Raw genomic sequence first — 27060 nt, 5'->3', positions numbered from 1 at the left:
TTGTATGCACAAGCTTCCACTTTCAACTAAGAGTGGTTTGCCATGTCCTCCTAACTAGGACAAAGTGGTTAGTTTAAACCAAAGGTGGATAACTGCATCATTCTAACTACTTTGAACTTACGTCTGTTATCTTTGCTTTCCTTCCATGCTTATGAACTGCACAGCTTGAGCCTTTGGGGGGGGGGGAGATGCAAAATTGTAAAATTTGCATGTGGAATTCCATTATTCTCCAAGCCTGCAATGATTCCAAATCTTCTATTGTAAAGGATACTCAGTGTTACAAAAGCAATTATCCATTTTTATTTTGTTTACATTGCACTGAAAATTTACATCATACTTTTACAAATCCCCTTTTTTTTCATAAAAATAGACTTCTTTACAAAAGTGTATGCATTAATATAAGAGGAGTAGCCAGTTGCAGAAGAAACAAGATTTTAAACAAGATCTCAAATGTATTAACCTTAACATTAATGAGTGAATCATCATTATTGCAATCATTTGAATAAACAAGAATAAATAACAAAGTGATGGTATAAAATATAAAAATGGCATTCTTTTAGTAGAAGACAGTTTCTGGACAAAACTGTATGAATTCTGAAAACAAAAAGGCTGTAAAATGGTTCATAAGAAATTCATCAAACACCATAGAAATTCAAGCAGCAATCCGGGGTACAATGATGAATTTGGGGCAGGAGGGGAGGGGAGATGATTTGTTTGTTTTTGGTAGGCACTCTCTATAATGTTGATTTTAAAAAAAACAAACCACTTTGTTTTTCACAGAGTTATTCATGTCTGGGAAGAGACAATAGTACCAAATAATTAACACCAGCTAATGTACAGCATTGATGACTCCCAAATGGTTTCATGCTATAAAAGGAAGACAATGAACTATGACATGGGAATTACTCAGGCTGTCATTTCATAATTCAGTTACAAAACTATAATCAAAACAAAAATCGCATTCCTTCTATGAGAGTGAAACAGGCCTGTGATGACTTAAACCCAACTTAGAAGAAAGTAGGATTTGAAGGAACTGATTATTTTGCTTCCTGTACCCTTATTTACATTGCACTGTTGCAACAGAACAAATCGTAACTGAATAGGATTTGTCTCTCAAACATGAATACTGATTTATATTCCAAAACAAACACAAACTTCCCAAATTAGAATGAGGCAGGTTTTGTTGGGACTTAAAACCAAAACCTGTTGAATTCAGTAGGAAACTTCTACCAGTGTGCTGCAAATTAATGGTCACAAGGAAATTGGAATCACACAAACGGAAATCTACAGGGCCAATTTCAATCCCAGTATTTTTGTTATGTGAATTGTTTTACATAATCTGTATTTAAAACATTTGTGCTGGCATAACCATTTGAAGATACAGAAATGCCTGGCACGGCTTTGGCAAAGCTTTTAGTATACACCCGCCCAAACACATTATTTATTGGCACAGCATACTACAATGAAACAAATAATGTACCGCAAAATAATCCCAATCAACAGAATGGAGTGGAGCAGACATGTGGGTTCTGCTCTTGTAGGATATCTCTTTATTTTCAATGAGAGGACAGATCCATGCACATCATTGTGCCCTCCTATATTGGGAAGACCCAGAGAACAAGATTGCTCCTTTGGTGCATCAAAGCGATAAAGACATTAATGGATCAAAGTGCATCTTGTAGTCGCTGCAGATTTACTGGCCTGTGTTTAGCATTTAACACAGAGTGGAAGCAGGACCTGTAACACTGCTGAAACTCACAATTTCAAAGGATCTGAATTTTAATGCTTAATATCCCTTATCATTTTGGTGTGCGGTGTTGTAATGTGTTGTTTGTCTTGTGTGAAAATTTCAAAAAAGGAGAAACTGGGATTGCTAGGGCAAAAAGCGTGTTATTTGGATGTTTTCACAAATTGTCCTCTGAAACGACGAGTACGGCAGCATTACGGATCCTAGATTGTGAAGTAGTACAGTGTGTCCCAACTCTTTTTATACTGCTGTCGGATTGGTGGCTGCTGGGAAAGGAAATGTCAACCTGTGAAGAGGAAGAAAAATGCAGCAGCTCCTTGTAGCCCGCTGTAGCAGGAGATGTTAGCATGAAGAACAATGAAGGCAGAAATGGGGCACGGAATTTAAATTCATGAAACAAAAGAACCTGAGAACGTGACACTTAATTATCCCACCGTGGCACAGAAATAATAGGTTGCACTAGCAAGCTCAAGCCGATTAATGGCCGTGACATAATCTTAGAAATTCAAAGGTACAGGGTGTGAGCCTTGTTCTTTAAAGGGAGGTACAATTGAGAGAATGGGACCCAATTCTAACTGTTGAGGGAATGATGTAGCTCATGACTCTTGCTCCTTCCTGTAAATATAACTCTTAATTTCTACCATATATCATTTGTTTTGTTCTTTTAAACCCAGTCCCTCTAGCATAGTTTATAAAGCACAGAAGTACTGATAGTGGATGCTCCTCCAATATATGCAAATATGTTTTATTTATTTTTTAATTTTATTTTTTTTAGAATAATCTCCTTTTTTAAAAAAAGCAAATAAACTGTGAGTAAGCACTCCTAGAGTGCAGCACATTTTCTGTAAAACACTCCACGGTAACCATGAAGTCAATATAGTGTTTTTTTTTCCAGTTTATGAAAGAAAAAAGAAAAGGAAAAAAAGAAATTCTCTCTTGTCTCTCTGTCTCGTCCTCAGGAGAAGGTGACCCCGGAAATCCTGAAAAGTGTGCTTTAATTTCATTTTTGTTTTTGTTTTACACCAGTGAACGATGTGTGCACTGTGGTGTTGTGTTTCAATTTTCACATCTCTGAAGTCAAGCCGTCGCAATGTTATACCATTGTGCAGACTGTGTTCAAGTTGGGATCAAATCGTACAGCCTTCCCCTCGACGGACTTTGCATTCGTGTCATACATGGGGTTTTCAAAAGCAGCTTGCCCATTGTTATTTTCATGTACAGAGCATCCTGTGTACTGTGTTTTAGGTGCAGTTCTGTTGAGGAAGGCAGACAATAAAGAAAACAAAATTATTTGTGTAATGAAATAATTTATAACTTTTTTCGAGGCAAGGTGTAAATTCAACAGAGGGCAACAGACTGGGTGTCTGAAAGAAGTGTACAATTGTCAGCATAACTTGATAATGAGTAAATTGTCAATGACAACTGTGGAGCAACTCTCCATAATAAAATATAACGGGCATAGGACTTTTCTAAGCACTTACAAGCTGGTAAACTATGTGGAATGTAAGATAAATTATACAAGAAATATGAGTCACAATACTGTAAATGTCAAAAGCAAAATATAGGCAATATGTGAAGTACACAGCATCCCCTTTTTATTGCTCTGTCCTGAGTTGCCGAGAAATTTGAATAACCTTGTTCCTCTCTTCGAGAGAATAATTTACAACAACAATTTAAACAGAGCAAGTAAAGGTATAATGTAAGACAATAACCTTGCCTATCAAGCATCCCTGACAGTTCTTAAATGAGGTTAGTATATGCATGCACTAGACTGAATGTTTTTCAAGAGAGCTCTTAATTTATCTTGAATAGAATAATGGGGCCTACAGGCACTAAATAATTCAATTTAATGATAATAGTGAAGATGGGCCAAAGCCATCCAGGGCAAATATTGCTACTGCCTTTGATTTCCTCAAGGCCTCTTTTTCTGGTTGGGTAGGAATACCAAGGTTTTGAAACTGGGTCTCATCACAAAGATTTGTGTCGTCAATACCATTAAAGGCCCTAAAACAGATAACTGAACAGTTGGTCTTTGAGCATTTAGAAAAGGATGCTGTGATAACTAAGACCCAGCATGGGTTTCTCAAGAACAAGGCATGCCAGATGAATCTCATTTCTTTTTTTAACAGTGTTATAAGCTTGGTGGGGAATGCTGTGGATGTAGTGTATCTTAGTAGACCACAAGCTTAAAATGAATCAACAGTGATACATCAGCAAAAAAAAAAAAAAATCTAAAGCTATTCTAGGCTGTATTGTGTCACAATCAAGGAACATAATAGAACCGCTCTATTCCACCTTGATCAGGCCAGTACTGTGTCCAATTCCAGGCACCAGAATTTAATGACACTGACGAGGTGGAATGTGTGCCGTATGAGGAACAGCTGAGGGAGATGGGTATGTTTAGCCTGAATAAGAGGAAACTGAGAGGAGATATGAGAGTCATCTTCAAATATCTAAAGGGCTGTCACATGGAAGATGGAGCAAGCTTGTTTTCTCCTGCTCCTGAAGGTAGGACTTGGACCAATGGCTTCAAGTTACAAGAAAGGATATTCTGACTAAACATCAGGAAGCATTTACTGATGATAAGAGTTGTTAAACAGCTATAGGGGGCAGTATTTTCCTCTCCCCATTGGTATGTGTTAGAGACAGTAGACTGGGGGCAAGTCTTGAAATGGGAAGAAGATATAATGAACGCCCAGCTTAGGACCATTAAACTAAAAGCATGTAGAGTGGAATTGTCCTATTAACACATCTCTTGCTCACCTTCTCCTTATTCATCTTCCCATCTTCCAGGTAAGCACTGAGACCTACATAGTGGAATCTGCCTTAAACATCCAGCTCTAAACTTCATACAGCAAACACACACACAAAGAGAGAGTTTACATTCATACTCACCTTTGTTTATAAAGGTAAAACCCAAATCCTGCTAATATAAGGGCAAAGAAAGGCACAAGAATAGCAATAGCCACTGAACTGCTGTTTGTACCATGTGGTTGATTTGATGAATTTGAACCTTCAGACATGTTGAGTCCTGGAAGGAAAAACAGAGGCACAATTATTTCTGTTACCCACTGTCATGCTTCTCATTCCAAAAATTCACTCTACCATGGAATAAAACAGTAAAAACAAGAGAAGCTGATGTTCGTGAGTTCTACAGCTACGGTCTGCTAATAACAACACCCTGAAGATCCCGGGCCCCAGGGAGGTCAGACTTGCCTCGACCAGAGCCAGGGCCTTTTCAGTCGTGGCCCCGGCCTGGTGGAACACACTCTCACAAGAGACCAGGGCCATGCGAGATTTGATATCTTTTTGCAGGGCCTGCCAGATGGAGCTGTTCCGCCGAGCCTTTGGCCAGGGTTCAGTCTGACTCATTTTCTCTTTGTATAAGAACAAGCATGAAGGAGGTTTCCCAGCCCACTCACAGGTCCTTATAATATCAGTGGAAACAGCTGGTCCTGGTGAGAATTAACCGCTTTCAATTTAACCTGAGGACTGCCATTTGTTTAGTTTATTTTTAATTATAAGTTATTCAAATTAATTTTGGGATGCATTTTAATCGATTACTTGCTTGTTTTTATGTATATTGTGTTATTAATATGATGTTAGCCGCTCTGAGCCCAGCACTAGCAGGGGAGGGCAGGATACAAATTATTATTATTATTATTACTACTACTACTACTATTATTATTATTATTATTATTATTATTACAACAGCACATGAAATGTTGCTAGGCATAAACACCAGTTCCTGCTGTAAACATAGTGTTCCTCTTCCCAACAATGTGAAAGAAATACCTGTCCTTATTATATAGGCTCCTTAACAGTGACTGGCTCATGTGTTAACTCACTAGTGGAAGCAACCAGGAAGTTAAAAACAAATCTGAAATAGGGAAAGGAAGTGGGTAAGGAATGTCTCACTGTTTTTCCTCCTTCCTTTTTAAGGTTGAATCAGATACAAAGAAGCTGGTGTAGAAATATCTTTAGGATAGAGAGCTGTCCAACCCAGTTCTTTAATATTTACAAGACTAAATAAATTGCCTCAGCTTATATTTGAGAAGTTATTCATCCCCTTTATATTGACAATAAAAATGAGAAATTGATTGTCCCTGGGAATTATAAGAACATATTTTCGCCTCCAGATAAAATTATCATAGTAGAAAGTGACCAAGCTACTTAAAAGGGATTACAGCAACTAATTCCTCTTGTAAAACTGCACAGGTTGGTCTAAACGGAATTCTACTGCCCAAAAAGGGAAAACATTTAATGATATACCAGCTTCTGTCTAAGGGAAAAAACACTGCAGTACTCTAAAGATGGGCTGCAATAATTAACAGCTTAATATTTTCTCTTAGCTACCTAACATTTTTGTCTTTTTTTATATGATCGTGGATTCAATTATTAATATTTTGTTAGGGGCATGAAATTTGGAAGAAAAGATAGGCAAACAAAGCAACAGGCATAGAGCAAAAAGCAACATGTCTGAATTTCAAACTCCCCACCAGTCCTCCAGTCCTCCTCAAAAGTGATACCAAGAAATCAGGATGTCTGCATGTTAAGCCACGATACTTTAAATTACAGTCATACCTCAGGTTAAATGTGCTTCAGGTTGAGCATTTACAGGTTACGCTCTGCGGCAACCTGGAAGTAACGGAGTGTGTTACTTCCGGGTTTTGTCGCTCGCACATGCGCAGATGCTCAAAATGACGTTACGCGCATGCGCAGAAGTGGCGAATCACAACCCGCGCATGCGCAGACGCGGGTTGCGTTCACTTCAGGATGTGAACGGGGCTCTGGAACGGATCCTGTTCTCATCCAGAGGTATCACTGTACACTAATTCAGAGGCTGTTTGTAGGAAATTGGCTAGTTGCAGTATTACCTTACCCTTTGCACCTCCAAAATTTAAAAAGAGCCATCAATCAATGCCAGGTTTCAAATGCAAACTTGGATTTCAGGTAAAAATGTTCTGTTAAGCAACTGTTGGAAACTGGATGCTGATCCAACTCAGCTAGATGTGACTTATATCCCGTGGTACCCTTTGATGAGAATACCATTTTTAAATATGAGAAATTTACTTATTTACAAATTTATATACTCTGTTGCAGCAAGAAGCCATTGATGTTCACATGGTTAAAACAGAACAAGACACATAAACACAGCACCCTAAGCATAATGAAATCGGGTCAACAAACTAAAGCAGTAAAACCATCAATGCAAACTCTAAAAACAACAACATCAATTTCATCAAATACAATGATGCTCTTCTGTAAATGACTGGGTTACACCTGAAGGCAGTGGTGGCCCAACTCGGCCCTCCAGATGTTTTGGGACTCCAGTTTCCATCATCCCTGACCACTGGTTCTGTTAGCTAGGGATGATGGGAAAGCCTTAAGGAAAGCCTTCCTAAACAAAATGTCTTCAGTGGGTGCATGAAGATCATTACCCAAGGTGTCTGGCCGATTTTGGTTGGAAATTGATTCCAGAGAGCTGGAGGTGCAACACTAAAGGTCTAGTTTATTGTACAAGCTAGGCATACCTCTGGGGCATATCCTATTGTCAGAAGTGCCCTATCTGAGGATGTCAGGGAGGGAAGTCCCTTAGATATCCTGGTCCTAAGTTGTTCAGGGCCCCCTCTCCCAACCAACTTAGTGCATAGAGACAATGTGGGATGAAGGGTGGGGAACAGTTTCTTTACTTTAGCTGCCCATAGCCTATGGTAAACCACTTACCTAGGATTTGGCTTTTGTTGGCATGCTATCTCTAACCAAAATTAGAATGATTTGTAAAGATGGTGCGCCCAGGACTAAAATCTGCACATGTACACACCAGAGGCTGGCAGCAGTTAAAATCAGCATAGTCCAAGCTTCCTGTGGCCATGTAGTAAGGAGACTGTAGACATGCCCAGTATTAGCTATATTTAGAATGCTTCATTCGCATAATTTAAAGTCATATTTCAGCACTCCAGCAGATGCAATCATTTTTTATCAAGAAACAACAGAACTAGAGCCATATTCAGTCATTCGGAATCCCTGTGTAGTTGATGTGCAAAAGGGAGACCAGGATCTTGCCACCATTCCCCACCACCACCACCAGACTCCACATGCCGATAGGCTATGTGCACATAGAATCTACAAACATGTAAATGCAGACATGCACATTCTCACCCTGAAATCAGGGAACATGGATTTTTACGGGGTTCTCGATCATGCAGCCTTATGCACACAGAGCCAATTGATCCATGAAACCTGGGGTCCCGCTCCTCACTTCACACATGAATCCCAAATGATTGCCCAGGTTTTAATAGTAATGCATACTGGTTACCTAGTCTTTGAAGTCCAAATTGCCCATAATCTTTACCCTGGATAAATCCTTGAAAAACATAGGTAGCACCATCAGGCTCGGCGGAAACCTAAAGGGATTTTTTAAAAAGAAGAGAAGTAAAGTGGATATACATACATTGGTTAAACATTAAGAAGGAGATTAGGTTTGGGCACTTAAACCATTCAGCTCCTTGGAAATAGATTTTCCAAGCAGGAGGTAGTTGAGCTAAGAGAATATGTGGGCCGTTATAAATCTTTGTGTCTGAATTGCCTTAAAATGTGTTGTTATTTTATTAAAATCTGAGATTACTATCAGTAAAAGAGACTAGGGGAAAAATATTTATTTCAGTGTGTGGTTGCTATGTACATTTGTCATAAAGAACTACCACCAACAAGTTATAAATAAATTATCTAAAGCCCCCACAAAAAACTAGTCAATGTGTCATCTAAAATTGATTTTAGTACACACACACAGAGGGACACACATGGTTATCTTTCAAAGCACCTAGTGCACAGTTATTACTAACAGGGATTTAAGTAGGTGTCAACAGGCGCTCGATGATGGAAAAGGACCTGGTGGTGCATAACTGCCATGGGCAATGACATTTGCACCAGTTACAGCAGCAGACATAGGTTGGACTTCAGCATGCCACATTTATAAGCCATCATTGGCTTTTACATCCATTGCAATCCAGTAACTTCCATTGCAATCCACTGTGCACAGAGCAGTGCACAACAGCAGCTAAACAGTCACTTTCAATGTACACTGTACACTGCTAGCATTGTAACTGCCTGCTTTTCAGTGACGGCTGCTCACTGATGTCTTCATGTGATCTGGTTTTTAGTCTCACCCACCCAGGCCATTCCTTAAACCAGGGATGGAGAATGTGTGGCCCACCAGACATAGCTGAACTCTCCTAAGCCCTGGCCATTGGCCATACTGGCTGCGTCTGATGGAGTCCAACAACATCTGGAGGGCCACATGTTTCCCATAATTGATAGGGAAGAACTGGTTCCATTTACCAAAGTTTAAAGTTGGGGAATCAGTGCAGGTGCAAATGTATAGAGCCTCTCTGTCCCAGTGCCACTACTACAGTCCAAATTGTGCCCACCCCCCTTTGTAATATAAAAAGATGTCAGAAGTTCCAGTCTGAGGGAGTCTGTTTCACTGTTGAACAGCTTTTACTGTCAGAAAGTTCTTCCCAATATTTAGTCGGAATCTCCCTTTTTTTGTCTAACATGAATCCATTGTTTTGGGTCTACTAGAATAGGGGCAGGAAAACCACGATATCATACCTTTGCTTAGCTTAACTACACTGCTGCTAAAAAAAACAACAACCTATGAATTTTCTTGTGCTAATGTATACCTAGAAATGCCACCATGTTGATTTCAGATTGAAAAAACTAGAAGAAGCAGGTTTCTGCTTGCTGTCCATACTGAACCAGAGTGTTGCCATTGTAACAAATCTAGGTTTTGTCCTTATAGATAGAATATATTTCACCCATTGTAGAAGGAACAATTTGTGCTCCCGACAGCTGGAAAGTCACTGCCAGTTAGTGATGCCAATACTGAAGTAAATGGACCAATTACAGTGGTGCCCTGCAAGACGAACGCCTCGCAAGACGAAAAACCCGCTAGACGAAAGGGTTTTCCGTTTTGGAGGCGCTTCGTAAAACGAATTCCCCTATGGGGTTGCTTCGCAAGACGAAAAAAATCTTGCATCCACCCGCGGGTTTTTTTCTGCTTTTTCCACCCTTTTCTTAAGCTGCTAAGCCGCTTATCAGCTGTTCTGCTGATAAGCCGCTTAAGAGCTGATTGCTGGAAGCCGCTTGACAGCTGTAGCGCTAATCCGCTAAGCTGTCAATGGGCTTGCTTCGCAAGACGAAAAAGCCACTATACGAAGAGCCTCACGGAACGGATTAATTTCGTCTTGTGAGGCACCACTGTATCTGACTTGATTTAAGGCGGCTTCCTCAAGGGTCCCATGAAGCATCACTGCATGCCATGCAACACTTCTGACATCTTCTGCCACCACAGACTGTGACGCTATTGCTGATTCTGGCCCATGGCACACATGCAACACAATGCCTAATTCTGGGTTGTGCCTTATGCCCTTCCTGAAGTTAAGTTACAGGCAACAGGATCTGTCTGTATTCCTACAAAACACTTACTCCATTGGGCTGCTATGGATCAAGCAGCTTACTTTCAGTGTAAAAATGCAAAGCAAATGAATAGGAAAGCATCTCATGCTCTTACAATAAAGTGTTGATGCAGACGTGTTTTTCAAAGAAACGAACAAGTGCCTGCTCAAACTGTAAGTACTATTTAAGAATAATTCTACCTTTGAAACCAGTCAGTGGCATTTCCCCAGACCTTTCAGAATGCCACTACATTCTAGCACCAACGTTTGTTCTTGCCCTGTCAGCATCCGTCTGTATGATCCCATTTTTCAGCATTGCTAATTAAACTTTCATTTCTAAAATGTCTTTTTTCTGGTCTCATGCACAAGCCATCATTTTCTATTAAGAAAGTATTGGATTTTGCTGGAACTATACTCACAAAGCCATCCATAGCCCATTTTTCCTCCTTCAGTTTGTTCACAGAAGTATGGGATGGTGCTTTAATGAGATAGATATGGAGCATTAAACGGGCTTCTTGGCTTTTATACACCCCTGTAAAATATAAAAGTAGTTGATCTGTGCCACTTGTAAGTAATTTGAGCTAAGAAAAATACCTTCAAGTTTCCCACAGGAAGTCCTTACAATCACACAGGCAAGGTGTGAAGGTCAACGATTTACATTTTGCTCAGATAGTTAACAATGGACTAGAAGAAATATCTGTTAGAGTAATTACACATTCAGATTAGCAGTGTGGAATGTTGGCCATCTATCTATTCATCCCTGCCATGAGTCCTGAGGGATTGCTGGGCTCAGGAGAGGACAAGCAGGCCGAAATGCAGACAAAGGAGGAAGATGACAGCGAGGAACAAGATGATGGGGGAGGGGGCTGATATTAGGAAACTGAGGCTGTAGGTGTTCACTTCCCCCACTCAGGAGATGGCTCCTCTTTTTCTTGCCAGGGAAAGGAAGTCTGTTCACCAGTCAGCCAAACCTCAACAGTTTTCCGGCGTAGGGGGAGGTATGCTACTTCCCTCCCCCAGCATCATGGCTGGCCGTGTCATCGATGCTGGGGACAGCCCCAGCATATCTACTGCCAGGGTTTGTGTGGCCACAGGCCATTTCATCTCGGTGTAGTCGGCCAGCTCCTTCTTCCCTAAATGGCCTCGGTCCAGTATACCTGAAGGAGCATTTCCACCTCCATCGTTCTGCCCGGACACTGCAGTCCAGCCTTCTGGCAGTTCCCTCACTGTGAGAAGCCAAGTTACAGGGAACCAGGCAGAGGGCCTTCTCAGTAGTGGCACCTGCCCTGTGGAATGCCCTCCCACCAGATGTCAAAGAGAAAAATAACAACCAAACTTTCAGAAGACATCTGAAGGCAGCCCTGTTTAGGGAACCTTTTAATGTTTAATAGATTATTGTATTTTAGTGTTCTGTTGGAAGCCGCCCAAAGTGGCTGGGGAAACCCAGCCAAATGGGCGGGGTATAAATAATAAATTATTATTATTATTATTATTATTATTATTATTATTATTATTATTATTATTCCTTGCCTCTTTGTCGGATCCCCCTACCCATCCACCCTCTTCTCATGCTTTGCTCTGATACGACCTTGCTATGGCAGTTGTTGGTCACCATGTTGTTGGGATCAGGTGGGAATTGTTGTCCCTCAGCAAATTGACACCGGTCATTGGGTTTTTGCCTATCTAGCAGCAATCGTCACAACTTTTGTGAGGTTAGGCATTGGGTAAGCCTTCATTTGGTTGGAGGGGAGGTTGTTGTTTTCGCCTGCCGCTTCTCAATAAGGTATCCTGTTAAAGGGATCCGGGGTGTGAATACTGTCTGAAGCCTGGGCATGGGCTAGGGCCATGTCAGAGCCCCTCGGGGTGGTGCCACTATCTGATGTAAGTTATAGGGTAGTACCCCCTATCTGTAGTTTACCCTTCCATGGACTCCCTGCAGGCAGGCAAGAGTCAAGACTGGCTTCACCCCAATACCTAAGCCAAACCACTCCCATCTGTAACCAATAAAGCTTTGGCTTATTTGAACCTATAAACCAAAATAAATCAGTGCAGTTTATTGTTCTCCTGGGAACTTTGTGGCTTGGGTGCCATGGCATGCAACACAGCAATGGAATCTGGAGAGGGTACCAGCTCATTGCTGGTACTAGGGGACGTGCACAGCCTGGTCACCAGCAGCACTCCCATCTCTGGGAGCAAACAGCTTCTCCCCAATGCTTTGACCATTTGTACACTCAGCATCTGTTCTCTGCCTCAGTAAAGATCTCAAGAAAGAACATCTATGATTGTGGTCTGGGCAGAAACCAGGACAAACCTGCCCTGATTCCCCCTCTCCTTGTTGCTCTTTCCCTCTGCTCTATTATCCAAAGGCTAGCAGACGTTTGGGCAACGAGTGACAGTGAATACACTCTGGGCTGGATCCAGATTAAGTTAAGGTACATTTTATGTCCCACTGAAATCAATGTGAAAAGTTAGTCAGGCCTTAAGTCTACATTGTGTTCCGATGGTTTAAATTATTATCCGTGTCTAAGCCTGATCAGCCAAGAGGCAGCACACACCCAGCTATTGCCAGATGTCTTCTTTCGCTGCCAAAGAATTACTGGGCTCAGGAAAATATTAAAAGCTGAAGTTAAACTGACAGGTTTTAGCATGATGAATGAATTATCTTCTCTGATAAATTCCTTGGATTACTTTGCCTGGCAAATTATGATGGAGCGCCACTGCAGACTCTAGCAAGGATGGCGAGGAGTAAATGGACTCTTATAAGGAGCCAGCCACTGTTGCTCCCTGCAAATTTACATTAATATCACCCCTATTCTGTCATTCTCCACATATAAGAGCACGGGAGGAGGACAGCACCTCTAGCACAAACCTTGCATTCTGCATAGCACTGGATTGGCAGAGATGTCTGGGTAGTAAAAAACCTATATGTGAGCAGCTACCCACATATATTTATTGATTGACTGAAATGTTTATAGACTGTGCTTCATAAAAGTATATCTAGGTGGTATATACAACATACAAAAATCATAATAAAATCAAGAAAGCATCAATAAAAATATACTTTAAATAATTAATGTCAATACTAGCTAGTTTTTTTAAAAAGCAAACAATGCAGTTTTCAGAATACATCTGAATGAACGCCAGGCAGTTCCTGCTGAAACGCTACTGGCATGGAGTTCCACAGGCCAGAGATTGCCCCAATAATGGCTCAGTCCCTATTAACATCCAACGAACAGGGATGTGCCTCACAAGAGGATCTCTGTGATCAAGGTAGAGCCAAATCAGGCCATCCTAATTTCCACGTGACTGGAACATCTGTGTGTTCTATTATTGTTGCAAAAAAACAAAATATAATCTGAAGCAACTCATTGACTAATATACTTGTCTCTCTTCCTCTATATCACTCCATAAAGGACATATTTTATTTATTTATTGTGATTTTGTTTTGAAAAATACTGGGTACGGTTCAGCCATACTCGATAGCACACTCCTGTATGCGCCTACTCAGAAGTAAGCTTCACTAAATTCGCAAGCGGGGACTGGATTGAGAAATATGAGGCCATTGGTTACTTCCATGACCTTACCTGAAAGTAGCAGCTCCATGTTGCTGTTGGTGAGTGTCGCGTTCACTCTCCCTGACGTTGCATTGAAATTTGTAACTGTCAAGGTCATGGGTTGCTTTTTGCCTTTGTAATTGTAGGAGCCTTTCCATATATAATTCTGGGCAAACACATCATCAGGAACTGTAGCGGGGAAAACATCCAAAATGTTAATGAACACAGCCATATTTGGATTGCAATAGCTCAGGTTAAAATGAGAATAGATGCTCATTCTCTCCTCTTCAATTATTTTTTGTTATTGGAAATTATATTTATGATCGTCACAGAACGTAGCCCATATATACATAATGCACAGTAATGGTGCTTGAGAAAGCATCTGTGAGCTAGCCTTAACTGCACCTGTCCTAATGGAAAAATAATAATGTTACGTGCATATTGAAATGATGCAGTCAAAAGACAAGATTTTAACCAACTTTTTATGCCTGCATGTAGACAAATTATATAGAGAGGATGAAATCCAACGGGTGTCATTCTACTAACAGAATCTATTCATCAGAAATTGTTCTTCTGCCCAGCAATGCCCCCACCCAAAATTTGCTCTAGGTAGTTTACAGACATATTCCATTTCTTAAACAGTGTGAAATCCCATTACCAAATGTAGCTGCAGAGATACCCCTGCCCTTGTAGGGTTCAAAAGTTGTGACATGTGCATGCTCAGGTCATATAGGGGACTTCACAGAAACCATAAAGAAGAAAAGAGAGCATTGTTTCTCAATTAATTATTCACAAATCACAGAATTATTAACATGTGGGAAGAAATTTAAGGAGAACTTTTAGAAGCCAAAATACGATTCTATGGGATTCCGTATGTCCAACATTCACAGAGAGATATTCTGAGCATTTATGCCTCACCTGAAAGGACATACTAAATACCACATTGATCACTGATCAGTAGCCACATTGACTGCTTAACTGATTTCCCTTCGCATGTATTACAAAAAAACAACAAGAATGAGTATACGTGTGATGCTATACCTTTAAATAACATATATGTTTTTGGAAGATTGAGTATTAAAGTCGTGGTAGAGTTGCTAAACATGTCAATTTCAGTTTCTCATTTTTCCAGTCTAACCAGTGATTCATTTTTTAAAGTCCTCATGAAAAACTTGTCACAATTTCAGTGCAGATTTTGTTGGGAATCTGTGGTAAGAAACCCATGCAGGGGAAGTTGCCCCCAGTTCCAGTCGCCACACAGAGGCAGCTTAAGGTCCAAATAGTTTACTGTTGCAGAAGATAAAGGCTTCAGTAATACAGTTTTGGATGTTGATATATACTCACAGCTGTAAGATATGCACATACAGATATACGAAGTATGAAGTATTTCTGTTGCCCCAGCAATTGAAGATGTAACACAGACTCCGACTCACTTCTCAAGACTCTAATGAGCTGACATGCTTCTCGTCGGATCACCCTCCCAGCCTCCCTTAGTTCATTGCTTGGTTCTTGACATTGCTATGGACCTGTGGTTGGTCACCTTGGTTGGCCAAGGGGCCTGGTAGGAATTTTTATCCAACTGGCGAATTGGCACTGGCCACTTGGTTTTTCGCCTACCTTGTAGCAAATCGACACAACTTTTGGGTATTGGCGGTTAGGCATTGGAATATGGTTGTGTGTTGGAGGGCAGGGTGTGGCCATTGCCTACCCCTCCATTTTATAGGTGTTCCGGTAAAGGAATCCGGCGGTTGTGGATCCTGTCCGACGCCCTTGCTGGGGGCTAGGGCCATGGCATGACCCCTGGTGACATCAGGGGGAGCTTTCAGTTGTATTTGCATCAACAGGCTCCTCCCACTGGTGGTTAACCCTTGATAGACTCACCCCTCCCTGAGGGGGTGGAGTCACGCTCTGTTGTTTTATCCAATGCCTAAGCCAATACCTCTCACATGCTGTAATAATAAAGTTGTGGCCTTTTTTAGCCCATTAACCTAATATACCGTGTCCATGTAACTTTCTTATCCTCAAGCGGGTGGCGGGTCCTCGAATCACAAATTTCTGTTGCCCCAGCAATTGAAGATGTAACACAGACTCTGACTCACTTCTCAAGACTCTAATGAGCTGACGTGCCTTAATCACTTATATAAATGGCACTGCGATGTTGCCATAGCAACGGTCTTGGCTGACTTTGCACCTGTTGGCTTATTCCAAGACCATGGGATTATTTGTGCAAATGAAGAAAGTTGACCCCCTTCCTCCATCTCCATTTGTTTGTCCCACAAATTTCTCCTAAGTTTTACAAGCAATTTCCCCATATACGATGTTATTTTCACTAATATATGCATTGTTACACATATGTTCCTGTAATATACACATTTCTGTGCACCCTTTTGTGGGTTGGAGAACAGCATTGCAAAATTTGGAGAAGGGCCAGTTTTGAAGGGTTAGCTGTGTTTCAGTTCATGCATAGCTTAGGAAGTCTGAATAAGGTAGGTCTGCATTAAAATGTGGACTGAAGCAATCCCTAGTTCATGGAGCTTATTTCATAATCTCATATAGCATCCTGATCTCAGTGGTAGCTCATTACTTAGAATCATAGAGTTGGAAGGGACACTGAGGATCATGTGGTCCAACTCCCTACAATGCAGAAATTGTCAGGAGTTCAGCCTACACTCAAGTAGGACCCTGGCAGAGACACATGCCCGACTGGCATGTTCTCTCCCTCCTGGTCAACCGTTCGGGAGCTTCAAAAGCTTTCTTCAGCCCAAACATCATAGCGATCGATGCCAATCAACACTGGCACACTTAGGGATCCTCAGAGTTTGCCCAACATGCATGTAACAGACTTCAGAAACTCAGCATTTTGGCTAATCTACTTTATTTACATATAAACACACACAGAGCACTGCAACACGGCTCCCTCTCTCTCTCTCTAGCATCAGACAGCAAAGAGAGAAAAAGAACAAAGGACAATAGTCCCACTTCACAGAACACAGTAACACAAACATCCTGTCTTCATCACTTCCCACTCTGTGGAGTCAAAACATACACCGTCATGTGATAGACAAAAATCCCATGACTGCAATCATAGATCAGGAATTCTAACAGAAATATGCAGGTGTCCCATACTGGGATCGAACCTGCAACCTTTGTCTTAACAGCAATGTGCTCTAACCAACTGAGCTTATGATCCTGTATTTTAAAACTTAAAAGCTAGTTGTTGTTTTTTAAAATCAGGTGCAGCCCAACCTGTTCCTGCTTTCCTTGAAGCAAGTCTTGCTGAATTCAGCTTTTACACAAGTTACGTTGCGATCCTATACTTACTCACTCACTTATTCATTTATACTTCACCTTCTTGCCAAGGCATTCAATGTGGTTTACAATTTAAACACTACAACAAATACATTATACAAATAAAAAAACAGACAGAGTCTTCTCATGCCAACTGGGAGCGGATGGTACATGCTGGCACAAGCTCAGGACACACAGGTTGTCAGCAGCCCCCAAGGAAAGTGGGGGTTTTGACTAGAAATCAGGCATAGCTCTGTCTCCCAGCTCCCTAGACTACCAGCTTCCAGCTTCACATCACTGAGCTCCCAACACTGCCTTTGTCTTTCTAACTACCAGCGAGTCCATTTTCTGTCTGGCACAGAGCCACTTCCTTTGTTATTTTAATGGCCCATACCTAGAGGACCATTACCTCACCAGGAAGCTAGCCTGGCCATTCCAGGAATTGAATCCTGTTACATCCAGGAATTAGAAGGGGCTCAGGCATACATATAGCCTAGCAGCACTGCCACCACCACCCCAACTCATAACAATATGTATGCTTTCTGGCCTAGACTCTCTTGCTTCAGCCTACTTCAATGCAACTTATTCCAAGCATTCTAGGTGTCCATAGGTTTGCAACTTTGCTGTATTTAAAGTACGTTAATTATTTAGGACCACTTAGAACAGAGTTAAAACTTCATTATGGTTTTTAACTTACTCTTTGGGGTATACCACACACAAATGTTCCTTAAGTAAGGCTTTTTAAAGTGCATTCTGGTCATTTCTTAAAGCTTACCAAGGAATCCTTTTGGAATAAATGAATGTTGATTATTATAGATGGAGGTGCAGAATGTTGAGCTAAGCTCTAATGCAATGCAGAATCAATGGATTCACTCATTTCACTAAGGTAGGATTTTAAATTTCAACAGGAGAATATAATCTCACACCTGGATTTGAAGATGGGGAATCTCAGGACTGTGAAGCATTAAAAATTGTTGGGGGAACACCAATAACTGCAGAATAAGAAAAATAAAAATCTAAAGAGATCCGGTAAAACAATGTTACATATTTTATGTTTTACTGCAGTGAGGGTACTTCACTTCATTTTTAAGTATGTATGTCCAAATTTAGTTGATTTGGGCTTTAAAAATCTGTAATGAAATCCAGAATGCCTCCCTCTGAGGAACAGCATTCTGTGGGAATGGACCAGGGCTCTTTGGAATGGCAGAAAGGTAAGGTAGATTAAAAATATATGTGCCTAAGTAAATCATAAGTGGAAATAAAGAAGCATTTGTACAACACAACCAAACCACCATAGTACACCAGATGTTGCCAGAAAATGGCCTGCAAACTTAGCTGCGAACTCTGAGCTTTCCCTCCAGCTCACTCAAGTACAGTCATTTTCACAAGCACATACACATACAAATGCCCCCTCAGCTGGAAAATTGTCACTTTCTTCAACATCTGGTGGCTCTTAAAAGCTATCAGGAATCCTGAATTCCTGCGTTGCAGCAGGTTGGATGATGATGGTAATGATGATGATTTCAGTTTACATACCACCCTTTATCCAAAGATCTCAGGGCAGTGTACAAAATTAGAAACACAATTTACTACTACTACTACTACTACTACTACTACTACTACTACTACTACTATTACTACTACTAATAATAATAAAAACTATCACGGGGAGGGGAGGATAGTCCCAAAAGAGGAGTACAGTTGTACCTCGGAAGTCAAACGGAATCCATTCCGGAAGTCCATTCCACTTCCAAAACATTCGGAAACTAAAGCGCGGCTTCTGATTGGCTGCAGGAAACTCCATTGGACGTTCGGCTTCCAAAAATAGTTCGCAAACCGGAACACTCACTTCCGGGTTTGCGGCATTCAGGAGCCAAAACGTTTGAGAACTAAGCTGTTCAAAAACAAAGGTACGACTGCATTTTCACCTGGTGCCTAAAGACACATAATGAAAGCACCAGGCGAGTTTCTCTGGGGAGAGCATTCCACAAAGGGGGAGGAGCCATCGGAGACTAGATAACCCTTGAGGGTCCCATCCAACACTACAATCCTATTATTCTGTGAATCAATTTCCTATCCATCAGTTTTTCAGCGATTCGTCTTTCTAAGATATATCCAGGAGGTGTTACAGGTTAACAGCACATTTTGTCCTCCCTACACCATCCCATCCCATTTATTCTATTTGCCATCCTCACACTTTTGATTAATTTATAGTAGCAACACTAATGAAAGAACACTGTATCACAACTGGTGGCAATAAGCATTGCACTCCATATACACAAGCAAGATAAATAAATGCACAGGTTTGTGCGTGATGCCATACAACTGTTAGCAATGTCTAGCTCCCACCTGTCCCATCATTGTTTTGAGGGTCTGTCTTCCTTGATTTCTTCAATTGCTGTCTAATGCTTCTGATTGTCAATGCTTGGACCAAAAACACTAGCTAAATGACAGGTTATTGCATTATATGTTATATGTACATAATTCATCAAGCTGAGCAGTAGTGACCCTGCCAACTGCGCACTCAAAATGTATAATTAACCCTTCTCAATTTTGTAAAGACAATGTTAACTACTTTTAGTTTCCTCTGATTTCCGTAACATGACTTGAGTTCATGCTTACATGGGATTTAAAGATGCTTGCGTTTGGCTAGGTCATATACACAAATGAAGATTTTGTGTGCATGCATGTGTGTGAGAGAATGAGATACAGATGCACTATTCATTGTGTAGACACATCTTATAATGTAATTGAGTCTAGGGTAACAATGAATGGTTACATATTTTGATGTAAAATTGATGGTCCAACCTCACTACCTCTGATAGGACCTGGGGGCGTGTTGCAGGCACTGTCCCCTGCCCTGATCTGCTGCTCTTTGGGCACCAATTTCCCCTTGTTACGGCTTATTTGTCCTTCATTATGTGATTTGCATGAAAGGCATGTATTACCGGTACATGGATTCACCTTTCTGGATCAGGCAATGTGAGAAGCAACCCTCAGACTCTTGATCTCTGTAGCAGCAGTGGGGAAAGACAGCTCAACTTTCCTTGTGGCTTGGCTCAGCCCACTGCTAGGCTACTTATAGCCCTGTAATATACCACTCCTAAATGCTCAGTCACCCAAATGCAATCCTTGTCATAGGGTGTGCTGGGAATGCAACCAGGGTTCATGCCAGAGGACAGTGCAGGTACACACGAGTGTGAGCACTGCCTCGGGCCTCATCCTCGCACCTCATGCAACAAGACATTCAAGGGTCCTAGAGCTCCCCATGTAAGGATGCCAATACCTCCATCCCTACAAATAACTCATTGTGTTCCTCAACCCCTATAGGTTAGGGGCACTATAACATCTCCACCAACTATACCCTAGCCAATTAGCCTCCCACTACCTCTGGGTAGGTTTTGCCGTTGGATTCAGCATTCTTGTTTCAAGTAAACCCAGTTCTCAGGAGGCCTCTAATCAAAAGTCAGTATGTTTGTCCTGTGTTTTACTGCCTCTCTCATATCTGGGCCCCTGCCGCTGGTGGACTCACTGCTCCTGGGCCCATGGCTCCTGGGCCCTTCTGGCATATGGGCCTAATTAGGCCTGTTGCATCTTCACATTTGGCCTGCAATACCATTTTGGCCAAACCCATGGCGACCTGCTCTTCATCTGGCATCATACATGACATCAGGTGTTGGGCAGGTAAGGACACGGCTGGGCTAGAAGGGGGTTTGCAGAAATTGCCATGCACTGATTTCTTCTTCTAATGTTCTGTTTTACTGAAAGCTTTGTAACAGTAGTTCAATAAAGCTTCAAAAATTTTCTTTATAATCCATATGCTATATATATTTTCCTTATGGTTTTTTTTTAAACTATATTGAGAAAGCATACATCATGTCCTAGAAATTTGCAAAAATGCACATATGGAAAAACCCTGGAATAGAGGAGTGGATTTTATTCCTTAACTTAATTGCCTTCAACACTACTAAAGTTTGCAAACATGTATTGCAGGATCACATTTGACAACAGTGGATAATGAGGCTGTTTTCCCAAAAGGAAGAAACAAGGAGACTTTTTATCTGAATTTAGGTTTAATGCAGTAATATTTGAATGGATTGAAGCGGGGGGGGGGGGAGGAGGCGGGAGGAGACACTAAGCCTGATTCTTCCAAAATACCGTCTTCCCTCTTCTTAATGTACAGACTGCGGCAGTGCGATATTGATACATACTATGGACAAATTCAGCTGCTGATTTATCAATGGAATAGTTTGAAAGTAGTACGAGTTATGCTATCAACAGAACTTATGTATATAGTTCTGAAGAGCACTGTTGTTTTGAGGCAGCTGAGAAATGACTTTGCAACCCATGTAGCACCACATCTTGGAAAAGATAGATGAATGGTAGCTGAACACATCCTATTAAACTGGGAGGCTGCCATTTATGTGAAGAGCAAAAACAGAATTATTCCGACACTGCATCATTCCTTTCTGACAAAATATCTCATGTTTTTGTCTCGTGCTTATTCGGCAATGAAATATCAACAGCAAGCTAACATCCTCGTAGGCTGCAATGCTAATATGTTGTGCAAATCTTTTCTGTTCTGTTTCTGAACTACCTACTCAGTAACGATTTTTATAAATAAATAAATGAATAAAGTAAGTTACTCACCATTTAATTTAGGACTTGGTGTCCCCAAAACCGGCCTAGGGTCTTTCACCAATATTTTTGAACCAGCTGTTGATATAAGTAATACAAAACAAGTTATTATTACATCTATGCTGGTTGTGATACATTAAGTGTAGAAATAGACACAAATATATCAAAGATGAAATACCAATGTCATTAAATTGCAAATAAGCAAAGAGGCGAGACATTTCTCACGTATCTATATTGGAAACCAACATAAATCCGAAAGACAAATCTGGTGGGAGCTCAGTTCAACAGACATCATCTTGCAACACAGATGCAGACTGTCTTGTTTTAGTACACTCATAGTTCTATCACAATTCACAGGGGTTACATCCATAGATTTCAGTCCAAATATAGTGTAGGCTGTATGTGCTTTACAAAAGCAACACAGTATTTTAACATCATTTCTTTGCCTAAATATGAATTGCATTGTTATGAAGTTGCTGAAAACTCTTTTGGAGGCCTCCTACCTTGTCTCAGCATTGCATTTTACACAGCTCCTTTTGCAGGAGTGCCGTGCACTGATAGTGCTTTACAGCTGGTTGAAGCTTTGGCTGCAGCTCTGGCCTTGTGCGGGATCAAATCCCAGTAAGTTACTGGATGTTACAGCTTGATGAACATTGTCTGGCAGTACCTACACATTTGCCTGCAGAAATTCATGGGGCTGCCATTGGGGATTTGTGGAAGAATCAATTGCATGATGAAATGGGGGGCCGTTTCTGTGATTCACATGACTTTAAAATAAGGGTAGATGCACTTACTTAAATTGCAGCAGCTGCATGTATGCACTCAGAGGCGCCAATTCCTACAATGCATCCATATATATAAAGGTAAAAGGTAAAGGTACCCCTGCCCGTACGGGCCAGTCTTGACAGACTCTGGGGTTGTGCGCCCATCTCACTTAAGAGGCCAGGGGCCAGCGCTGTCCGGAGACACTTCCGGGTCACGTGGCCAGCATGACATCGCTGCTCTGGCGAGCCAGAGCCGCACACGGAAACGCCGTTTACCTTCCCGCTGGTAAGCGGTCCCTATTTATCTACTTGCACCCGGAGGTGCTTTCGAACTGCTAGGTTGGCAGGCGCTGGGACCGAGCAGCGGGAGCGCACCCCGCCGCAGGGATTCGAACCGCCGACCTTTCGATCGGCAAGTCCTAGGCGCTGAGGCTTTAACCCACAGCGCCACCTGCGTCCCTTATATCCATATATATAGTCCCCCACAAAAGAACCCCTATTTTAGTTAGTGATCTGCTGAAGCCAATGCCCCAGATTTCTCAAAGGTTTTTTTTTTACCCCCTGTGGAAGAGGCATTTGCTCTTCTGCTTCATTTGCAAGGTACTTTAGAATTACTCCAAGATTTTGGATGGTGTGGAGTTCAGCTGACCTTATCATAGTGTGCTGGTTATGGGCAGTGAGTGTGCTTTCCTTTCCATTAATCATTTCTCCAGCTCCCTGCAGCCTCCCTAGCTCTTCACGCTTCCTGACATGAAGAACCCAAAAGGGGAAAATTTTCCTCCTCTGAACCTTAATTGATGTGTAAGAAGCCGTAAAGTCTAGCTACCAGGCACTTGAGATTGGTGCACTTGTGGATATTGTTTTTTTAAAAAAGGAAATACTTTCAACACTAATTTATTTGAAAGTTCTCTCTCTCTCTCTCTCTCTCTCCCTCTGTGTGTGTGTGTGTGTGTGTGTGTGTGTTTTGAAAGAATATGGAGGGCTACTCTGGACACCACATGATCCACTTGTTGGGCCAGTGTGTAGGGCCTCCATGTACATAACTTATAACCACCTCATGCATTCTAAGATGAGTTCAGTGAACAGATCAAAATTAAGTAAAATTTCAAGAATCAGAGAGCCAACAAATAAGAATCAGTCAATATATATATATATATATATATATATAAATTGCCCAGTAGCACCTTAGAGACCAACTAAGTTTGTTCTTGGTATAAGCTTTTGTGTGCATGCACACTTCTTCAGATACATGCACACAAAAACAAACGTAGTTGGTCTCTAAGGTGCTGCTGGACTATATATATATATATATCGACTGCGTCAGACCAACACAGCTACTTACCTAAATAAGAATCAGATAAGCCAACAAATGAAAATCAAAGTATATTCTGTCTGTCTGTCTGTCTGTCTGTCTGAGGGGAGGGGAGTTGCCTAAGTCAATGGAACCTTGTCACAAACCCATTGTCATCCCCATGCACCTTGCAGGAAATCTTGTGGGGCTGCCAAGTATTTTAAAAGGTCCTAAGCACTAATCTATATTCTTAAAAGGGTTTGGAAAATGACACCAGTTTTATCTTCTCAAGCCAAAGTCACGCATTCCTTATAGGTCAGGGTTGCACAAAATTTACAAAGGATCTATGAAAGGAAAGAGAAGTTTGGGTGATAAAGGCAGACCAACTTTGCAGCTGCCACATGTGTCCTTATTACTGTGATGTCTTCTGTAACTTGAATCGCTACGAGACAGATGAAAGCCACACAATTCTTTATTCCTTTAAAGTCACCAGTGCAGTCATTTTTGTGAAGACTATTTTCATCAGCCACAACAGAGGGTAAGGGAACATCCTGCTTTTTCTCCTAATGACCTTCCCATTTGAAACAGGCTCCTTCAGGTTTTCTGCATGTATCAATAAGATCAAAAAGGCTCCACAAGTTTGTGCCAGAACACCCTTTTTGAAGCAGGCTTTCCTGTGGAATGACTTGCACTACTGAACGAAATGACACCAGCCTGGTCTTTCATACTATTTGCACTCCAGTTAACTTATTTTACAAACATGAAACTTTATTCTCCCCGCCCCCCGCAAGAAAATAATGAAACTGGGTGGAGAAGCAGCAGAGATGTAAAGGGAAAAGAGTATTTAAAGAAAGATGCCAACAGCTTATCTACCTACTCTTCATCTCTCTGTTCTTAAAGGATATGACACTTTTAGATGAACTTCTGTACACCTAGAAAATAATGCTGGACAAAATCTTGAACCCTCTGTGTGTGGGGGGTTTTGGGAGAGAATTTACAATAAGCCAGTGTTTTGTATAGAATGCTAAACCTGGAACCGAAGGTTTAAACCTCATCTCATCCACAATTATCACTAGGGTCAGTTGCTTTTTCTGAACTTAACATTACACACTGCACCATACAATCATAAACTCTTAACAGACAAATGTAATCACATACACACATACCTAAACCATGGTGGCCAGGTAAACAGGCGCAGGGGCGGAGGAAGGGGTATGTGGTGGGTGCAGGTTGCCCCAGGTGTCACCACTGGGGGGGGGGTGACAAAATGCCGGGCGGTACTCACTGCGGGGCCTGCAGCGCACCCGAGCCACGCATCTCTCCTGGAAAAGACACAGTGACTTGGGCGCACACAGGCTCCATGCTGCCCAAAGGGTCCACCCGCTGCCTCCTCCCCCTCAGCTATAGGGTGGCTGAGTGGGAGGAGGCAGGCAGACTCCGGGGGCCCCGCAGTGCACCCCACCCTCGCCCCACCCTGCTGCTGCTGACCAGGGGTAGCCGGTGTGGTATCTTCCAGACATTGCTGAACTACAATAGCTGGCTGATGAGACCTCTAGTCAAATAACACATGGATGTCATCAAACTGGCTACCCCAGTTAAAATGATTATCTAAAGTGGGTCCACGTGTAATGTGACATAATCACTGTGTGCATCCTCTGACCCCTTTCTCACACCACAGATTGGTTGGGATGAGAAGATACGTGGCATGGAATATCAAATTATAAGGGGGGGGGGGAGAGACTATAAAGAGAGACTGAGAGTGAGGGCAGTCTTCTGTCTCCCATCCTATCCAGTTCTGCCCTTAATAACTAAACAGGAGATGCAAGAAATTACCTTCGCATACAGGCACTTTCCCTGTCCAAGTGCCATCAGATCTGCAGACTCTGTGTTCCGAACCTCCTGCTAGAAAGAACCCTGGTTGGCAGTTGTATATCAGGGTATAACCAAGTGAGGGAAGATCCATCCCTGCAACATTCGTGTGAGCTGGCGATTCTGGCTGTTTGCAGTTGTGAGCTAAAAAGGAAGCCATAACTCATCACATATGTGACAAAACACAAGACAAAATTTAAATCATAGTTCCCCATGTATGGATCTCCCTCCCAAACAAAATTAGATGTCCCCCACACTGGCTATTTTTCGACAAAATGTCAAAACACACTCATTCCTCAAGGCTTTGGGGGGGGGGATAAGAACTGTTTAAACTGTGGATATTAACTGATGCTTAAAGAATAAAATAAAGGCTATGGATTTTCTAAGTATTAAGATATATATTTTCTGCAGGTTTTTTTTTTAAAAAAAATGTTTTAAGCTGCCCTGGGCTCCTTTTGGAGAGTAAGGTAAAAGAATAAATATGACAATGTAAACTAACAGAAATAAACCATGGCATTGAAAGGCAGATATGATCAGTGCTTGAATTATACATGAAGAGGCAAGAGGACCCTTAACAAAAGCCACAAACTCCATCCTAAGACCCTCTAATGTAAACCAAATTGTGCCCACTCCTGTAGTTTTCTAAAAACAGAAGCAAAGGTGGTTGACACAAAAGGGAAATGGGGCTTGAACCTTCCTGCCTTGTGCCCCCAAATAATTAGCAAAAGCACACAGGTCTGGATGTGCTTCACCTTATTTTGAAATAGCCTGATTCATGATATTTAAATTGTTTACATCAGTGCTATATCATTAGGATATTGTGGAAAACAAACCTTGATGCAGATAATGAGCCAGCAAAAGTCACTAGCAAAACACCCACTGAGATCAAGGAACAGAAGTCTGTCCTTGTATTCTTTTTAAAATATGTTTATTACTTGTTTTTTTGCCACCTCGGGCTTCTTTTGGAGGCAGGGCAATATATAAAATCAATCAATCCATTTATTCCATGTACCACACTTAAACTAGAAATTACCAGGATGGCATCCAACATAACAACTTAAAACAATCCACTAAAACACACTGAATGCCACAAGAAGATATGTCTTATGGACTTACGTATGCATTCTGGCTGAATGCCACTCCAGGTAAGATCAGGAAGACAGGTGCGTGTTGTAGAGCCTTGAAGAAGGTAGCCTTTTCTGCAGTGAAACTGTACGACATTCCCCACCTATGAAAACATTATATTGATTTGGTCAAGACTAAATTAAATGGTGAATATGACACAAAATATCTCTACGCCTTCCCCAGCTCTGATTTTAATAATACCTATTTCTTTTCAGATGTAACTGTGGGGGTTTTTTTGCTACCCGCTGCATGAAGGGATCTATGAACAATGGGGATATTGCAATAAGATGACAGACAAAGTCTATACAGTCAACAATTCTTGGCT

At 41.5% G+C, this 27060-nt stretch overlaps 1 protein-coding gene across 4 annotated transcripts in view; it reads right to left on the bottom strand.

Moving 5' to 3' along the window:
• Positions 1 to 309: 309 nt before the first annotated feature.
• CSMD3 (CUB and Sushi multiple domains 3) overlaps positions 310 to 27060 on the bottom strand; it is a 580687-nt gene continuing 553936 nt past the window's right edge. For all 4 annotated transcript variants that reach the window (XM_083748860.1, XM_083748861.1, XM_083748862.1 and 1 more), the window contains 8 exons: positions 26727 to 26838; positions 25575 to 25754; positions 21699 to 21764; positions 13791 to 13949; positions 10626 to 10738; positions 8067 to 8154; positions 4643 to 4778; positions 310 to 3000 (listed from right to left, as the gene is read on the bottom strand). In XM_083748860.1, the coding sequence (XP_083604986.1) occupies positions 2841 to 3000; positions 4643 to 4778; positions 8067 to 8154; positions 10626 to 10738; positions 13791 to 13949; positions 21699 to 21764; positions 25575 to 25754; positions 26727 to 26838 (1014 nt within the window). In that variant the 3' untranslated portion in view covers positions 310 to 2840. The remainder of the gene's footprint in view (positions 3001 to 4642; positions 4779 to 8066; positions 8155 to 10625; positions 10739 to 13790; positions 13950 to 21698; positions 21765 to 25574; positions 25755 to 26726; positions 26839 to 27060) is intronic.

This window comes from Podarcis gaigeae (genome assembly GCF_964106915.1).
Source record: "Podarcis gaigeae genome assembly, chromosome: 7".
Lineage (NCBI taxonomy): Eukaryota > Metazoa > Chordata > Lepidosauria > Squamata > Lacertidae > Podarcis > Podarcis gaigeae.
This window is presented reverse-complemented; position numbering and strand designations above follow the sequence as displayed.